The 19,995-nt window shown below is 35.6% G+C and overlaps 1 protein-coding gene across 1 annotated transcript in view; it reads left to right on the forward strand.

The window, feature by feature from the left end:
- Positions 1-19,995, forward strand: part of LOC119078596 (inactive dipeptidyl peptidase 10) — a 115,951-nt gene that overhangs the window by 46,666 nt on the left and 49,290 nt on the right. The window contains exon 2 of the mRNA XM_037186184.1: positions 7,079-7,483. Within this exon, the coding sequence (XP_037042079.1) occupies positions 7,454-7,483 (30 nt within the window). The 5' untranslated portion in view covers positions 7,079-7,453. The remainder of the gene's footprint in view (positions 1-7,078; positions 7,484-19,995) is intronic.

Below are 19,995 nucleotides of genomic sequence, written 5' to 3' on the forward strand. Positions count from 1 at the left end.
CGGACTGTTCGTGTAATTGCAAAAATTTCCCAGCAGAAAAAACTACGTTCCGAATACAACAGCTATAGTTGAACACAAAGCTTCGTCCCACTACTCTCATTACTGCATGATTCACCTAAATGTATAATTTAAATTCGAAAATCTGTAATTTTGCTGATTATCCATCAAATGAGTTCCATTTGTTTATGCATACAGCGATGTGAGTGGATTTAATTGAAATTTATTATGAGTACGTTTGAAATGCACATGTACAATTATTGGGACCACCCACAGCCTGTAGTAATTAATTTTTCATGCAAAATCTTTTTTAATTATCTCACCAAATTGCGTTCGTATTTGCGGTGTTTGTTTAACAAATTGAGTGTTTTTCGGACAATATTTGAAATGATTTGGAAATGATTGCTTCGAGATGTGTTAAGTTCGCTGAAATGTATCGCAAATGGAGACTAATTACATGGTAGTGGTAGAACCATATTTTATGAGCAATAGTGAAAAAACCGTGAAAATTATCAATCGATTATTCAATTATGGAAAGTTTATAACCTGAAATGAACCTGAAATCATTTTAAATGACCCGAACCTGACCTGACCCGATTTATTCTTTTGTTATATTTTTTTAAATAAGTTTTCTATGCAAATTACAGCAGTATTGTTCACCTGACTTGACCTGACCTGAAATATTTTCAGGTGGAACCAAGTGAGGCTTTTCACTTTAGGGCGCATCAAGTTTCCGGTCAGATTAGATTAGATTAGATTAGATGGGAGGGTGTAAGCCCAGCACCTAAGCCTCAGATGGGCCTGTTGTGCTATTGTACAAGTCTCTTGATCATATGGACTGTGATTTTACATCATATCTCTCCCGACTTAGATTGTTCACAAATCGACCGTGTGGTAACGTCCCATACGTTGTGAATTCTCCAAGCCGTGGGTGGTATGCGAATACCACAACCATCACTAATTGACCTGTACATTTTCCCAAAGATGGCGCTATCAACATTGTCATGTTGTAGCTCTTTCTACTATTGACGTTATGTCGATATGGTTTCTTTTATGGAGAAAGCGAATGTTGGGTTTTTTGATATTTCCGACTTTGTTACGGTTACGGCTATTAGTTTTAGGTAATAGCAAGTGTCTAATCACCATAGGCCATGAGTTGCCTCTTCGTATAAATCGCCATGCCACCATGTGACTGAACTCGTTCTGGCGTTGCAGGTTGTAGCGTTTGAATGATTCGTATTTCGTCATATCCCTTGACATCCATACAACGTATCAATCAATAGATCTGTTAAACCTCGCGGTCATTTTGGAGTACAAGATAGTTTCTGTATCTTGGGATTGTACCACAGCAAATTTGTAAAAATTTGCTATGTGGTTTTGGGGTGTCAAATGAGAACCCGAGGCGTTTGTACCTTACCTGCACTAAAATTGACTGCCAGATGCCATACGGCAATGTGTCATTTTCGTACATTAATCGAGCACGTAATTTAGCATTAGCTTCTGGTAGAGTCGATTGTTAATCCGTACACCGACGCCACGAAGCACATGTTAAATAACAAAGGAAATAACACAATTGTTGATATCGCACAATGAGGCGAGAACAACTTTATTGATCAAAGAGAAAATGACCTACGAGAACAACACTTTGATTTCGTTAATAAAACCTTTAAAATAATTTCACCATTTAACCATTACAGCAAAATAAAAACACCAAAGCCGTAAAAGTTGGCACAGAAATTAGACAAAATCGAAAATGAATTCACACACAGCCACACAAAAGAAACACTTTTAGAGAGCAACGCATAAACACGTCCGTTCTCTGTGACTGAGCGACACAGTAAGTTTCCGGTCATGTCAGAGATAAAAAATGTAAGTTCAGGCAACTCTAGTTCCAGATTTCAGGTTGACCTCACCTGTTCCGAGCGTTTCAGAACGAAAGTCGGGTAAAGAATAAATAAATGCAAAATTTGCTGTCGCTGACTTTCCTCCTATACACCACAATTTCAATTTCCGTAATCGAAAAAGGTTCAATGTAAATTTCAATGAAATTCAAAACGATACATTACAACATACTGTGGATCTATATCTCCGGTAAATAAATTTCAGTAAATTTTAATATGTTGCAACTTGCTCGCTTTCGCTGTTCGGCGAATGGTTAACCAATTTTTTTTTTTTTTTAATTAAAACCGTACGAGAATAGCAGCTCCACTCTGCTTTGTTTAAATTGTACAATAATAAATACATGATACCAGCTGTTGTTTCTTCCCATACATGATTGTGCCATGTTTATTTAAAATAGACAACCATACAAGCTAGTTTGTAGAATAGGTTTGCATAAATTAAATTGGAAAATAATGACATGAATTGATGGGACTGAGTATGATGATAGCTTTTTTTCGGCGAAATTAATTTTTGTTCGAGATTATATCAGTAATTGCATGCAGAGCTGCACGGCTTTAATAAGTTGAGTAGAGTTTAATAAATTGCATATTCGATTAGTTACGGAGTGATGATACGCAACCTGTGCAAATTTATTGAAGCCTACATTCAGCTGAAACTTTTGGAAACAGTAATGCCAAAAAGATAGAGGAATTTTACGGTGATGGTATTCACAATTATGCTGCGTTTTACATTGAAGAATTAGAATTTTAGCACAGACTAAGAGATGAAAAACCCATGATAATTGTCAATTTGTCGATCCCATCAACGCGAATTTGCTAGTGTGTTTTTGGCGGTAAAGCTCTCGACTCATAATCAAGAGGTCCCGTGGAGTTGCTTCTATTCTTAACAAAAATTGCACTATTATATTTATCCAGAACAATGAAAACTGGCCTGATTCAGGAGAAACAGGAGAAAAGCCTAACTAAACACTTCACTAAGGAATAATTCAAGAAACCAAGGAATCTATCAGAGTATATAAAAAAAATCTCGTCCAACCGTCCGAAGTCATCTTCTCTTACGTACCCATAACACAGCATTTGAAGGCTGCAAAGCAATATCAATTTTATGCTTCAAATAAGCCTTAACCCTTGCTTCATAGATCAAATTGCAAAGAACATCCAGGAAACCGAACAGCTTCCCCGCACCAAGGACACAGCGTCTCTACTGCAAATGGTAAAATGAAATAACCTTGGTCGGAATGCTCTTTATAACAGTTTAATTTGATGTCTGCTACTTTTCTAGCGACTGAGCCAGCCTTTTTTGAAGTATAAAACATAAGTATGACATAAGTGGTTGGTACTAAATCTAGTACCTCAATATTGTTATCTTTCCATTTTGCCATATCAAAGAACATTGGTAAGAGCTAACCTTTTATTACTGTCATCGTTGTCGATTGCAGATAACTAATGGCTAGTGCTTGTGGATATCCAGTGGTAAAGTGAAAGAGGTCAGTTGGTCAGAGTCAGAGGTCAGAGGTCTAAAAATGTCACTTTTGCTTTCGGTAATTTATAAAATCTTTTACTTCTGTTGTTAACTTACTGCATTGCAAAGTGTTTTGCACAAAATCTATCACTTCATTAGCTTTATCATCGTAATCGATAACAGATGAGTAAATTCACATCGTTTCATGGCACCTCTAACTGACTTTATCGAATAATTTTACTCACCTCAATATACACGTGTTATAAAATTATATTCCTTGTGTGCCATAACATACACCATAAACGCCTATTCGTTGCTAAATATTTTTTTTACATTAAATTGATCATTTCGATCCATATAATATAAGTTTACGTTACCAGCCAGCTTCATAACTACCATTACACGTCGCAATCACATAATTCTCCGTAGATTTGAAGAACATAATAATATATTTAGGAATTTTCCCTGGCTAAATAATGGATTTGCGCTGTCTATTTATAAATAAATTATGTGTGCCGTAATACACATTAAATCGGATATGGGCTCCATTTCGTTCACTTATAGCATTATTATCCTTAGATTGGAATATACTTTTTTCGTGATTATAATAATTTTCATTGCATGCATGGATCTGGAGTGGAAAGTGGTTATACCGTGAATGATGGAGAGGATTTTAATGAGTAATTCACACACCATCGAATTTATGAGTGATAAGTTAGCTTAAATTTGTGCAAAAACTTAATCAAAGGTCAATTTAGCAAAGGTTCGAACCATTGTGGAAATAGTTGAATTCTAGGCTGGTTGAAAGTATGAAAAATTTAATTGACTTGACTACTTTACTCCATTAGGTCAATCGTAAGAACTTTGAGTTATTTAAGTGATCACTGTTCGAATTTCTACGCACTGACACGAAAAGTGTTCATTTTTTATAAAATAGAAAAACTAGTGGTCATCGACCTGGCCGAGCGCAGCGAGTTATCCATTTTCCAGCAGGTGCAACAAGAGTTTTAAGTAGAAATTAATTTTATTCCTTAGAGCTGATATAGCTTGCAGTAAAAGTTTGCGCTGTTTCTTAATCCAATTAGATTCTCATTCATTTGCGAACAATAAACTTGTTTCCACTAGAGAATAGTCACATGCTTAACTCTTTCGTAACCGAGTGCATAGACCCATTTATTTTAATTAACTAGAGACATTATTCAAAACATTACCACATTGCGTTTATAAGTGAACCTTTAGGCCACGTCTTCTCGTTACGTATGCTTTTGCCAACAAGCTGCATGTAAATAAAAAGTTCCTGACGACGGATCAATGTGAAATGTATACACACCGAGAGATCCTTTGAATGCCATAGTATAAATATTTCTACATGAATAAAAAAGCACAGACCCTTTTCAACTTGGTGTTTCCTTTCATAATTAAAATAATATTTATCTTCACAATTTTGGTCAATCTGGAGTGTATTATGTTGTGGTATAATATTTGGATTTCGAAGGTAACACAATGAAATGGAAGGTACACATCGTCGTGTATTATTCGACTAAAAGAGCATAATAAAATGAATTATACCATCATCGAAATGCAAACCAACTAAAACAATAAATTAAGGTCCTTGTTAGTCATTTAATAATAATTAATGTTGGAAAAAAGGTTGTGATGTATATGCATATTGGGACAATGTATAATGATGATGTGGGAAGGAAATTTTGGGTATATTTGTGTACACATAAATGGACAAACATAGCCTTCCATTTAATAAAAGAAATTAGGTTTTTTACCCGGCTATTGTCATATTCAAAATTTTCTATAAATTTGAAAATATTGCACAGAAAAAGTGGGCTATTCATCTGTTATTGACAACAACGACACTAATAAATCAAAAGCGATTAACATGGTATTATATAGCGTTATCAAAGCTCATGTTAAACTAAATGAAGTAAAATATTTGGCATCAATGCCATTAAGGTAATTAGAACAAAAGAAGTAATAGCTCCGCCTAAGTGTAATTCGTCCAATAGTAGTAGTAGATGTTACAAACGAAAAGCGCTCAATATCTTACTGAATTCAACGAATAAGTGTAGCTATAGAAAAAGAAAATGCTGTTTAGATATTAGGTACAATACCTGAGTCGAAAAAACTCGGCGAAATTTTCTATCTTTAAATTGTAAAATCTTTCATATTCAAATATTCTTTGAAAGGTTATCCGCATTTTAAGGTCGTTTATATCGAGATAGTGGGGAAAAAGATCGGCCATGCGACATCATCTGAAAATGACAATGCAAATGGCCGATTTCAGAAGCGTAAAATTTGTGGCAAGGTGCCGCAATTGTGCTTGAATAAATAGACAAATTCGATCTATTCCTTCTCTAAATTTTGGTTTTGTATCTGCCTAGAACAATAATTTCCCACTTAGCGGGAGAGCATTTTTGTTTATCTTGGTATGTTCTCGGCAGATAAAAAGGTAGTATGCAGTGCATACTATGCACCTCTTGCCAAAATTGTTATCGCGACGTGGGATCATTACGGTTTTCGCCTTCGGCTCGACCAACAATGCCCACACGTCTCGATAACAATTTTGGCAAGAGTTGCGTAATCTTATATTACGTGCTCACCATTCTCGAGCGTTTGACATCGTTTTCTAGGCTTTCAACAGGAGAAACGTAAAGAGAGTCGTTGCACTCACTCGTACGTGTAAAATGGAAGACACTACTGTTATGTGGTGGAATGTATGTGGAACGGGTAAATCGTTGGAAACAAAAAAAAAACAACGAAAAGTAAAAACTTATTTTGATTTAAGTTTAAAATTGTTGCGATTGCTAGATGCATCTGACATCCACTGACCACTGACCTGCGGTTGCTCAGTGATTATGTGCTAGTTCATGCATATCTCTCCTCATATTGTGTGCATTTATCTAGCCTACATTTACGCGAGATATCAAGAAGCACATAACTTTCCTCCAGGGCCTATTTTAAGGAATTTAATTTCCAAAAATTTCCAAAATTTCACAAATTTCACAAAAATTCTTAAAATTTCCAAATTTTGTTTTCTGATCTCATTCCGAAGTAATCAGTTAAGCTCAAATACAAATAAAACATCTAAAAAGGCAGTAAAACATCATTTACGATGCAATCTGTTGTGTTTTTAGATGAAATGACGAAAAGTGATGGAAAAATTTGAGAATTTTTGGAAATTTAATTTCCTTAAAAAGGGACTTTCCTCAAAAAGGAAACATTATTTATCCGATCATTCAGTTCTTTTGTTCGGATTTGAGAGCTATGCCAATCTGAGCGAATTTTCTTTTGTTAAATGTTTTACATTTTACCCTCTGACCTCGCTAAATCACTCTCGCTGCTAACATTGTAGGTATTAAGTTCAAACATTTAATCTTAGATTTTAGTGGGTGTAAAGGCAACGTATTGAGTTATTGGCACGATTTTAAATATCAAAACTTTTGAGAATTCGTTTTTGTTTTAGTTCAGAAAACTTTAAGATTTTCATCGAAAAATAAAAGTTTTTCCAAATGCTAAAACAAACAGATTTATCACGATAGGCGATGAATTTATAGTAGATTCAAGTTCGCTAAAACAATCGAGACATTTCATCTACAACTCTTTTTGCGCATTGTAATTCCATTCTGGATGATTCAAATTAAGTTGTAATTTAAGTTTTACGACCTGAAAGATATATTTCAATCATTTTCCTTCTCTATTTTTTCAGAATAACCAAGGTATTCATTTGGCGATAATTCAACCCTTAACTCTTCTTGGCGTATTAATAACTTAAAACGGATTGGGAATTGTGTCGTATTCAGGGCAGAGACACGAAATAACATGAGAAAAGAACAACTAATGTGAACTATAGTTGCCCATATTATACGACTGTATATGGTTCTTTATACCAGAACTGCAGAGCCAATAAATTTCATTTAAAGTGGTGGAAAAAGTCTTTTTCTGTGTGGGAAAATCTTTCGCCATATTACACAAGTAAAAGCAACATTGTGAAGTGAGAAATTAATTGTGCCGTGTTTCGGTTGACAAACTATTTAAGTGGAAAATACCACATTTGAGTGTATCCGCTGATTAATCAATCAAAATGCCTGATCCAGACAACTATGACGATGAGGTGAGTTTATGAAACTAAATTTGTGGATTTTTTTCTTTTTAATTTTTGTTTTGCTTTGATTTTGATTGATGACAGTAATCAAATTATTTGATGATGAATTTTTTCTGTTTCCCGTGATGATGACAGAAATGATTCATTTTATTCAAAAATTATTTTTATTTTTTCATGTGGAACATTTGCGTAAATGAAAAGAACATCAGCCTCTTGTACATTACCGGAATGAGTAAACATTTAACGTGGAAATAAATACGCATTAATGTTCCTTGAGAAGAAATGAAAAGGAAAAATCTCATTCATTTTGATGAAAATGTATTTACGAAGAAAACAATTTTCTTATCAGCAAATCAACGGTGATTTAATTTCGCCAAAAGATTTTTTTTTTGCTTTCATCAAAAGATCAAGAAGATTCAAATCTGTTGCTTTGAAATGGCGAACAGTAATGGAAATCATTTTTATTTCCTAAATTTATTTAGAGCACTCATTGCGTTATCTTTTTCAAAATGAACATTAGATGAATCTCCTCCTCCACATAATGCATCCAGAAAAACAACCATCTTTTGATCTTTTGAACATCGCAAACAACTGTTTTTATCTCTGTGTCTACCAACAAAATACGAAATACAATTTACGTGAAGAATCTTTCAAGAGTTTCGAGAGCTTCAAATTATTTTAAATAAACAGAAGTCAAGTTCACAACACCTTGGTGAACTTGATGTCATTAAAGCGATTTTATATGGGAGAATCTGTTTTTTCCATTGCAACCACATCTTGTATGTAATAAAATTAGTGAAAATCAATGAACTTTGCATAAGTAAATTGCTTTAGTGTGAATGTGAAACTAGACAAACGCTTAATTTACTTTAATAATTGCAGATTTTACCTTTTTTTAATTTTTGCAATGGATTTTTCTTTGGTTGCTAACCATTAAATCTGTTGTTTATATGTGGGATACATAATCTATTACTTCGATAGTCGTTATCAAACACAGATGGCAGTCGATTCTGAAACGAATATCACGATTAAACAGTGAAACTTAGTGAAATTAATCGAGTACTGAAACTGGACAGTGCGTCATACAAATTTTGGCACTATAAAAATTGTGAAACATTTTTTCATACAAAATGGTACTCTATTTGGCAGCTGTCACTGCGATCCACATTCTTGCAGTGCGTTGATTTGATGGACAATCCGTAAAGTACGTACTCACTAAGGGGACGGGGGTGTTTCCAAAATTAAAGATCTGAATAAGTTTTCATTTTTTCATGAACTTTGCGTGTTCCATTCGTTCCACATGCATTCCATCACTTAAAGGCAGGGACTATTTAATTTTTACTAGAAATGTTTTAGAGAAAATTAGGAAAAATATAGAAAAATCTGACATATACATGTGTGAGTGAAACAACTCTATTTTCGTTTCTCTTTTCAAAGCATAAAATAAGGGGTGGAACAAATGAAACTTCAGAATATGAAAAGTTTTAATGAGCAAACTTCACAAAATCACTTACGAGAAGGGAAAAGAAGAATCGACTAATTCACAAATCAACAAAATTAGCTTCCACAGATCGACGCCTGACGTTGGAGTATTGGTTAATTTCCGTTCTCATCGAAGTATCCTGAATTTATAAATATTCCATGGCTAATTGATCATCAATCAATTATTTCCTGTTCTTTATAGTCTTTCGATATGTAACTTTTGTGGTGACGTTGTAGATTTTTCATTCCTGATGTTATTCCACTCACCAACATTGCTGTGCTTTCACTTTCTTCAGCCGTCCCGTCCTTAACTTATAGAAAATTAATTTCCGCTTTCAATGAAAAAGAACAAATTAAGGGAAAAAGAAAACAATTAGAACTTCACATCCACATTGCTATTCATGTCTGTTATAGTCCCATCTGAAAATAAAATCGAAAACAGCTTCGTCATTCTATTTCCATTCTTTGTCGAAATCCATTTTTCGGGCGGGTATTACCACCGAAAATACACACATGGTACATTTCGCTCAATCAATCAATCCGTCACATTATTATAAGAAAATCCACTTTTCACGTTTTCAATTTATTTAAAAACAGTGCATGCACTACACGACGGTTCGTTTACTCCACCGCCGTCCAAGGAACAGTGTACACAGTGTGAAACCACCCACACCACCCAACTATGTAATCTAAATGCTCATGAAATTAAATGAAATACATCAACAAGTTTGGTAAATATTCCCATGCAAAACATCATACGTTTGCTTAACAATGGTATAATATACGGGAGTGTACACTAAATTTGGCATTAAAATGCTTTCCACAATCTCGGCGAGCACCTTACATGGCTGTGTAACATTGTGCTTTCTAATACACAAACGCAACAATAAATGTATGTATAAGACTATCGGTGGCTCACTTATATTTCGTGACACGTTCAAATTTGTTGTATTCAACACCTGTTGTGTGCACAGCACACAAAGCAATAATTCTTCTGTTGAGCCTAATCTAAACTTTTCGGATAAAGTGAATATCGGTGTAACATGGACTGGATTGACAACAGACTGAAAGGACAAAAGGACCTGCAAAAAGATCAAAATGATTTCTATCAAAGGTGAAATAACAGTTGGGGAATCGACGCTTTCTTTCATATAGTATAAAAGACCCTGGCTGTCCATTTAAATGGGTGGCAAAGATTTCTATGGTCTCACTTTTTCGCATAAACCATTTTCGCCGAATAATCTCGACGTTCGTTTAACATGGGCACACATTCTGAATGTGGGTTATTGGGTTCGTTACCACCGAAAATGGTGTATGAAAACTCGCATTTTTCGTAGTTTAACTCGGGAAAAAGCTTTATGGAATTTATTCGAGTGGAATTGTATGTACGGTTCTCTTTCTCTTTCTATACCCAATTTTCAATTGTGGCCGATTAAAGGAGCATTGGAATGTGGGTATGGGTAGTGTATAAATATGTAGCATGTGGATGCTGAAACAAAACTTGAAAAGAAAAACATTTAAAGTGAAAGGACGGTTAATGGTATTATGCTATACATGCCCTCGATTTGCGACTTTGTAAATCTGGTCTAATAATAGAGGGCTTTCAGGAGATAATTCGTGCTTAATTTTATGTGTTGTTATATAAGGCTGAAGTTTGGTAGGAGCAGAGAATGTGTTCGAATTAATTTTGTGACATTTTGTTTCGAAATTTCATCTTGTTGCCACATTATAGCCAAGAAAATTGTTTTAATGCTCCGTTCGTGTGTTTGTTGCCGACAAATATTTTGCAATTTTACACATTTTTCGAATTGAGAAGGTCGGGAAAATGTTCAACTAATTTTGCCACTGGCAGTTAATTTATGTTCTGTATTGTCTCGTCCTTCGTGTTGATGGTCATGGGGGTTGCTTCTTTTTTCTTGCTCTGATAAATCGATACCTAACTGGGGGGAGTGAAATTTGAGTGTTTTACATCATTCCATTCACGATCCCTTATACCATCCACTCAGATGCTATAAGCTACATGACACATGCTAAAATCAACTCCTTTTTTTAGAGATAAATCCTTTTCGTGAAACTTCCATTCACTCCAACCGTATTCGTATATAAATTACCCTGACGTTATTCCATTATTTCCAACGAGAAACCTTTACGACGATGAATCGTATTTTATTCAATAATATGTGCTAAGACTATGGAAATTTATGTAATGCATGGCGGAATTTAATATTATCAAAACGATGGCACGCAACCGCGCGCTCCACTGAACTATTGTTGGCTCTATACACACTATAGATTGCTGATTTCCATTTTTTGTACATTCGTTTTTTTCGGATCTATGTAAGCTATTTAAACGCAGTAAATCAAGAGGTTGTTCTTTTCTTTCTTGTGGAATCGACGATTACCACTAATGTGGATAAAGGGGAGGCAAAGTTATAGTTTTTTATTTACTATTTATGGCAATGCGACAAAAAAGCTTTTTCATTTAATTCATTTCTTTGATTGGTTATGATTGTGTAATGTACTTCGGATTAATGTTTTCAATGTGAGCTATTGATCGCTAGAGTATAATAACTACAGAATCAATGATGTGTGTACATTAACACTGTGGTCCACGGTGAAGGCGCTGGAAAATTAAACTAAAAATGTGTTCAGTATTTAATTTGTTAACAAAAAACTCCAGCTATTTTCAGTAATTATATTTCGAGAATAGAGAAATTAAAATTCTCGAAAATCGAAGTTCTGAATTTCAATTCAAAATTTTCAATAAACTCTCTAAATTCGAATATTTTAAGAAAATAATTTCTAGAAAATTCAAAATTCTTGAATCTTAGAATTTCACGCCTTTTCAAGAATGTTTGAACGTTCTTCAATTATATAATTTTGAACATTTTCGATAATTTCAAGAATATTGAGAATTTTAATATCATGCGTATAACTAGGCCCCACCTCTTGGGTGGGTCAGGTCCCTTGACTGGCTATTTTTTTTCTATAATTCCAGCCTTAGTTTTCTAACCATTTTTAAATGAGGTGGTGTTTTTGAGATCACAAAATTAAAGTCACATGAAAAGGTGATGTCTCTTTTATTCAGAAAACAGCAGTCATCACATGCTTCATTTTACTCATATTTATTTAATTTCCTGAAGAAACAAAAAGAGCTATGAGTTGAAGGTCCAGCGAGCGATGTCTTACTCCTAAGTTGAGTCTCCTATATAGTCTACTAAAAGCGCTGAACAGGTGGCGCATTTCTTGCTTACCTCTTGGAAAAAAAACTCATGTGAATTACGGCTCTGGCAAAATTCACACTTTAGGAACGAAAAATTTCTTTTAAGAACGCGATTTCACGCAAAAATTGTCGTATATCGCAGATTACCACTCCAATAAAGTCCAATGTTCGAATTTAACCACATGAATTACGATACTGGTCGAAAACACTTAATATTTTCAAATCTGCGATTTTCGAAGCCTCTGAGAATTACTCGAGTTATCGTGTTATCAAGCAAGCAAGATTGTTCTAGACTTCTAGATTGTTCGACCAGAAATCCATATTCACTCACTCGTCGAATAATTTTTTTTTCTGGAAATCTGTTGCAAAAATGTCGCGGTAACAAGTTGTGTTTACAATTATACTCCAACCTCACTACTCCAATATTATCCATCTACGAACTTAAAATCGGGTAAAAATTACTTAAGTTATCACGATAACAAGGAAAAGCGTCTGAGTATAATTTGGCGTATTTCCTGCCTACCTCTTGAAAAAATATAACTCGTGTGAATTACGGCCCTCGCTTCGCTCTGGCCACAAAGTTCACACTCGTTCAAACATTTTAGGAACGAAAAAAATTCTTTTAAGAATACGGATTTCACGCAAAAATTGTCGTATATCCCAGATTACTAGTCCAATTAAATTCCAATGTTCGAGTTTAATCACATGAATTACGCTACTGGTCGAAATTGATTTTTGAAGCCTCTGAGAATTACTCGAGCTATCGGTTTCTCAAGCAAGCAAAAACTCTTTTGGGAAGTACTTCTTAATTGTTAGACCAGAAATCCAGAATTTCACTACTCGTCAAATAAGAAATTTTTCTGGAAATCCGTTGCAAAAATGTCGTGGTAAACAAGTTATGTTTACAATTACTCCAAACTCACTACTCCAATATCATGCTCTGTCAATTAAAACAAAAAATTTGAAAATCGGGTAAAAATTACTCAAGTTATCGCGCGGTAACAAGAGAAAGCGTCTGTGTAGAATTTCTCCCATCTCGTTGTTCGAACATTATCCATCTGCAAACTCAGCCTCAAGAATTTCAATCTTCGTCGATTAAGACAAAATCTTTGAAAATCGGATAAGAATTATGGAAGTTATCGCGGTAACAAGTAAAAAAATCTCTTGAGAATTACTCCCATCTCATTACTCCAATATTGCCCATCTACGAACTTAACCTCATGATTTTCATTCTCCGTCGATTAAAACCAAAATTTTGCAAATCGGTAAAGAATTACTCGAGTTATCGAGTCCACAAGTGTACGGACGTTTTCTGTATTTAACGTTTTTTGCCAATGTAGAACATTTTCAAAATATCAAAGTGAACTTAGCGTTACGGACATTTAAGGGTATTTTCTTTCATAAGACCCTGACTTTCAGTCAAGGGAATTACTAACTCCGATTTATTCCGCTACTTCGTTTGTTTAATGTATTTTATCACATATTTATACATATTATTATATATTAATTTATTACAGTAATCTTCTTCAGGGAACTTAGTTTGTGATATAATCGTTTGGTATGTTTGTGTTTGTTTCATTTACACATATGTGTGCGTGTTACTTTGTTTATTGTATTATCTGTATTGGGTTTTGTTTAAAATCTGATATTTTTGGTATTATCGGTTTCCAAGCGTTGCTCAAAACTAGACGTTTATCGATCTATATTCATCAATGGAACGGAACGTTGTTGAATCGTCAAACCTTCTTTTATTTTTCGTAGATGGTGATTGTTTTATCTCATGATTAGTTTCGAATTTTTTAATTTGTAAAAAGATCTTTTACTTCGATTGTTTTAACATACAGTTTGCCTCAAACGGAGACGCAAGCCATAGATCGTTTCTTATTGTTGTCTTCCTTATCATACTAGAAACATGTTTCCCATCTAAACATGTTTATCATCTGAACCATGTTTCACATTTGGAACATGTTTCACATTTGGAACATGTTTCACATTTGGAACATGTTTCCCATCTGAAACATGTTTCCCATCTGAAACATGTTCTTCACCTGAAACATGGTCTTCACCTGAAACATGTTTCCCATCAGTTAGCTGTAATAAACAAACCACTGTTGCTACTTTCATCTACTTCTGATTATAAAATTAGCTGACTTTGTTAATGATTTATCAGTGGTTCGACTAAGCCTAATCCGTCCTTTACTTTTATATACTCAGTGAAGAGTATTACCTGATGTGAATCACAGCGCGCTGGCGTTCCTCATCTTCATTACACAACCTATCAAAATGAAGCTAAAAAAAACAAAATAAAATAGGAAAAAACAGAGTTTAAACACTCTTCCCTTACCCAGGACTCAGTTTCATTTCGCTTAAAGCTTCAACTGAAAAATTCATCATATTTAAAGCACATTCAAGACTTCAGACGAGCTAAACAAAGCAACAAAAAACCACGATAGAGAGAGTATTGGGAATACAATTTTAATGATTGTAACAATGACGAACGTACTCTTTTGAGAGACAATCCCAGAGACACCCGTGCCCATCGCTTGGATAATTACACCTCTTCCCCGTTTCACCACAATGTTAAGTATTTCGGATTGCATAAACTGCCTAAAGTTTCATGCGTAAATTTTCAATGAGTCTTCTACGGTTTGTCATCATTGCTATCCTCATCTGATTCCTCCGATTATTTAGAGCAATTTTTCCCATGGCTATACATAAAAGAAAACAATAATAGCCGGATGGGTGTCAAATCGCCACAATTTCGAGTTATTCATACCGCACATTATATTTGAAGTAGCATGCCTTGCACGAGATATAAATTTATATTAAAAGAGATTTTCCACAAAATACCCCCCAGAGCCTCATATTATCTTCAGAAAAGCTTCAATAATGCAAAGCTAAACTTTGAAATCAAATACTGAGCAAGCATACTATAGAACTTGCATATACCGAGCATATACTTTTATGGTATATACGACGACGTTCGCATAGTTAAGAAGAAAAGAATGTTCCGACGATATATACATTGTCCATCGATAATGCTTGCAATTAATAAAATCCGAATCGGATACCATTTCAGGAAAACATAGATTATCTTTTGTTGGATAGCTAATTTATCCTTCATCAATGGCCCGATATATACATTCTCTGTGTACCATTCGTTGAATCTTATTTTTTTCTTGGTATACAATATCGCCTATTGTCATGAAACACAACACGACACCAATTTGTCTCGTTTCCTTTCAAATGAAAATGGTTGATTATCGATTTGTTATCGGGACTCAATACAGCCAGATGGTGAGATGACCGTGGAGTCAGTATATATTTCGGGTTGAACGAAATGTGCCCCGGTCTCGTTTGCGTAGATATATGATATTTTGTCATAAGCATCCGAATTGTATATTTCTCTCATCTATTTACTAGCCTCATCATCACACATCACACGTAATATATCATGGTAACGTATTCCACGGCAGTAATTTTTCTTTCCTCGTTTTCGATTTGGTTGTTGTTGGTGGTGGTGCTGCTGGTGCTGAAAATATGACTAAGATTTTCGTTTTTAAATGATAAAGAAAATCACTCTGCTATGATACTGGTACGGTACACCATGGTATGTCCAATGAAGAAGAAAATAAAAGAAAATACTCTTGATCCTATCAATCCGTAAGTGTCACATCCGGCTTAGTGAGTGACACTACCAAATGACTCAGGAAAGACGGAAAAACCGAATGAAATACGTGGTGTATTAGTCATAATAATGTTTCGGTACAAAATGACTGGCATTCCACTAAATATATATTTCCTACATAATATGTGTGTGGGGTGTTTCCGAGAGAGGTGTCTCCAATTTAAAAGAAAGATTTATGTTTAAAGTTGAGTAAGGTGTAAAGGAATGGTTAATGGATAACTTTAAGATGCATCATGATGAATTTAAACTAATTTTGAAATAAAATGAACCATAAATCATCAAAATTGGCCATTAGTGAAAGAAGGGGAAGCATAATGGTATACCACAAGTGGATCGGATGGCGGTGAGAAAATGACTTATAACGGAAATACCTCCTGAAAATGTATTAGGAGAGAACAGTTGAGTCTGTTCATAAGATTTTGATTAAATACCTTGAAACAAAACCAACAACCAACAAAGAACAGCTGTCGTTCCAGTTCCGTTATCACACTCGTTAGCACTTCTTATTTAGATTCAGTAAACAAAAGCACTACTTTACCTATTATGAACGACAACGTATATTGATAAAGTCAATTAAATCTGCTACTTCTTTTGTTTGAGGTGCCACAGAAAATCTTTTTCTTCATTAGTTTCAGCAAATATTTTGCTACATAAGAAAGCATTAACCGGACCTTTACGCTTATTTTTGTCTTCGGTGATGATAACAAATGATTTAATCGATAAACGCAAACTTATTGTCATGTTTATTCCTTTGAAAGTGACGGTCTTACACCAGAAAATACCGAAAAATGTGGGTAACAAAAAGGTTCACTGTGATTGAAAATGTATGAAATGCTATGAAAACGTTAAATGTGGGTAACAAAAAATCGTTGAAGGCACGATAACTTGAGTAATTTTTAACCAATTTGGATGATTCTTTTTTTAAATACGTGGAATTAAAATCCCGAGGCTAAGTTCGAAGATGGTCTATGTAGGACTAGGGATCTGGAAGCTATCCGAGAAAAACGGGATTTTATACTGTTGATCATAGCCTCAATTAAAAAAGATTACTTTGATGAAATTTGATTTTGTTTGGTAGTGTGGGTAAAGCATATAAGTTTGTTTTCGACGTGCATGAAACTAGTAGGAAGAATAATTTTATCATTCGATGCCCATCTTCAAACGTCTAAACATCTCTTGCTAACAACTTGATAGTTGACTATCAAATTTGATAGTACCCTTTAGAGTGGTACCAATTTACCGAAAATAGTGGTAAACTGAGTTATTTTTAACGATGAACCAAAAACTAATTAAGTTCATTTATTACCATGTCACCATGTGAAGGTATATTAAGCACCGGGGAACTTCCTTTTTTTACGCAAAAGTGTAAGAGAAGAACATCTATCGCACTTTTTTATTTTGTGAAAAAGTCCTCGTTCCACATCCACAAAACTAGGTCCCACCTTTTGGGCGGGTCAGGTCCCTTGACTGACAATTTTTTCAATATATTTTTGATTAATTTCATTGATGAACTTCCGAAGCATCACAAATGCCTACATTTAATATATCGATTACTCTACACCCAAAAAAAACTCTTCAGCTCAGCTGTAGTTACTCTACAAATTTACTGTACAAATTCGGGACACACCCAATTGTTAGCGTAGCAGTAGTATTGTACAGCGTAGCAGTAGTATTGTACAACCTAGCTGTACAATGTAAAGGTGAGGGAACGCTGACTTTCTGAGGAAACAAAAAATATTTCTACAGAAAATATAGCCCAAATTCGTCAATTTTCAGTGTAATGTTATAGTAAACATTACAAAAAAAAAATAAAAAAATAAAAAAATTGCGACCGCCGAGGAACGAACCCGGAACCTGCGGTACTCTAATCCACCAACTTACCCACTTCGCAACCAAGTACTTGTGTTTGACAGAGATTGACATCGTACATCGCCGTGGTACAGTTTTCCTGTACATCGATGTACAGATGGGCTGTATTGTGAAATTGAATTTCAAAATTTCTTATGTTCGAGTACTGTTGTGCAGTAATGTAATGTAAGACTCTAACTAATCTGCATATTTAGCTGAAACTAATGTTGCACTGAATAATTAGGATGTACCAAGTTCTAGCAAGAACATTGTAAGTAATCATGGTGTTGGGAGTTCTATTCCAATGGTGTTACGTCCTCCGTAGAAACCAACAGTGAGGCGACCATTACTGTGACTAAAGCTGTAACGACAACATTAGTCACTGAAACGAATCCGACTCCAATTGTTTCAAGAATTGGTGACGTTCGCAAAATCAGAAGAAATTTGAATTTATAACGAAAAATTTCACTGCATTTGAAGCTTCGGAAATTCTCACAAAACTCATAGAAAAGCTTGGCTGACTCCACTTCTCAAAATATATTGCAGCGCAATCAAATGTAACAAGTGAGTCGATGATGCGTCGTTAAGTGTACGGAGTTTTATTCCGTTCGCATATATCTCGTAGCAGGTAAATTTCAGGGCAAACAAATCTATAGCCTTCAGGTTTTAACCTGAAATTGACATGTTTAGACATTTATCCTTGAATATGTTTGCCACTGTGCTACAGATTTCATCTACAAATCACCTTCCGATCTATACCAGAGCTCCCTTCAAAGCCATTGGACTAAGTTTTGTAAGACCTCAAATTTACACGTTCCTACCTATACGCTAGCATGTAAAAAACAAAACAATTCTTGTCAAACCACTGATCTACTTTCGTTCGCTTCTTTTTCAGGAAATCAATGAAACACATGACCATGAATAAAAAGATATAAAACTGAAGTGATTAACTACTACTAGGAGTGAAGCTGTGAGGCGATTTGCGGTGGGCAAACTTAAGGATGCACAGATAGCGAAGACGTTTGCAGATAACATCAGCACAAAGCTTCAGCAATTACGACAAGCTCAACCAGGCGATACCCCTCCCGACTGGCAATCGGTGAGCGCGGTAATCAAACAAGAAGCAACCGACACCTTAGGTTATCAGAGGCCTAACGATTTCAAGACCTGGTTTGATGCGGAATGTGCTGATGCGACGGAACAAAAAAATGCTGCACGCATAGAGAAGGAAACTGCGAGAACAAGAGAGCAAAAAGCGGCGGCGGGTGAGCGCTACAAGGAACTTAGGCGGATTGAAAAACGTCTGCACCGGCGTAAGAAAAAGGAGCTTGAAGAAAGGACGCTTCTTCACCTCGAACAACTTCGTAGCGCGAACGAGTCCCGAAAGTTCTACAAACAGATCAACCACCAGCGTAAGGGCTTCAATTCCCGAATGACCATTTGCAGATCAGCGACCGGCACGTTGCTGACAGCCAAACATGATGTCCTGGAGCGATTCAAGGATCATTTCAATGTGCTATATAACGGGGATGTAGAAGACGACACTACCATGGATGATTCTTTTCTCAACGACGACGGTCGTAGCGTGGATGCACCAACGTTGGAGGAAGTAACAGCAGCAATATCCTCACTCAAGAACAACAAAGCTTCCGGTCCGGACAATATACCAGCGGAACTGCTGAAAATGGGTGGTGAGGAATTGTGTAACGTGATACACGATTTAGTCTTGCGAATATGGAACAACGAATCGGTGCCTGACCAGTGGCTAGAGGGTGCCATTATACCTCTGCACAAGAAAGGAGACAAAACGATTTGCGAAAACTACCGTGGAATTGCTTTGCTTAACACGGCGTACAAGGTTTTTGCACGAGTGCTACTCGGTAGATTAAATCCACGAGCTGAGAATGTCATAGGAGAGTACCAGGGCGGATTCAGACGAGATCGTTCAACAACCGACCAAATTTTCAACCTTCGTCTGATTCTGCAAAAAGGCAGAGAATTTCGAGTCCGGACGTACCATCTTTTCATCGACTTCAAGCAAGCCTACGATAGGACCAAGCGTAGAGAGCTGTATATGGCGATGAAAGAGCTGGGCTTCGAAACAAAATTGATTCGACTTGTGAAAGCGACATTGGAAGGCACCAGATGTCGTGTCAAGGTGCAAAATGACTTGTCCGATGTTTTTGCTGGAAGGGCTAAAGCAGGGCGACGCACTGTCATGCCTGCTCTTCAATTTGGCTTTGGAAATTGCCATGAGGCGTGCTGGTATCCAAACCAACA

Source organism: Bradysia coprophila, unplaced genomic scaffold (assembly GCF_014529535.1).
Source record: "Bradysia coprophila strain Holo2 unplaced genomic scaffold, BU_Bcop_v1 contig_297, whole genome shotgun sequence".
In the NCBI taxonomy this organism is placed as follows: Eukaryota; Metazoa; Arthropoda; class Insecta; order Diptera; family Sciaridae; genus Bradysia; species Bradysia coprophila.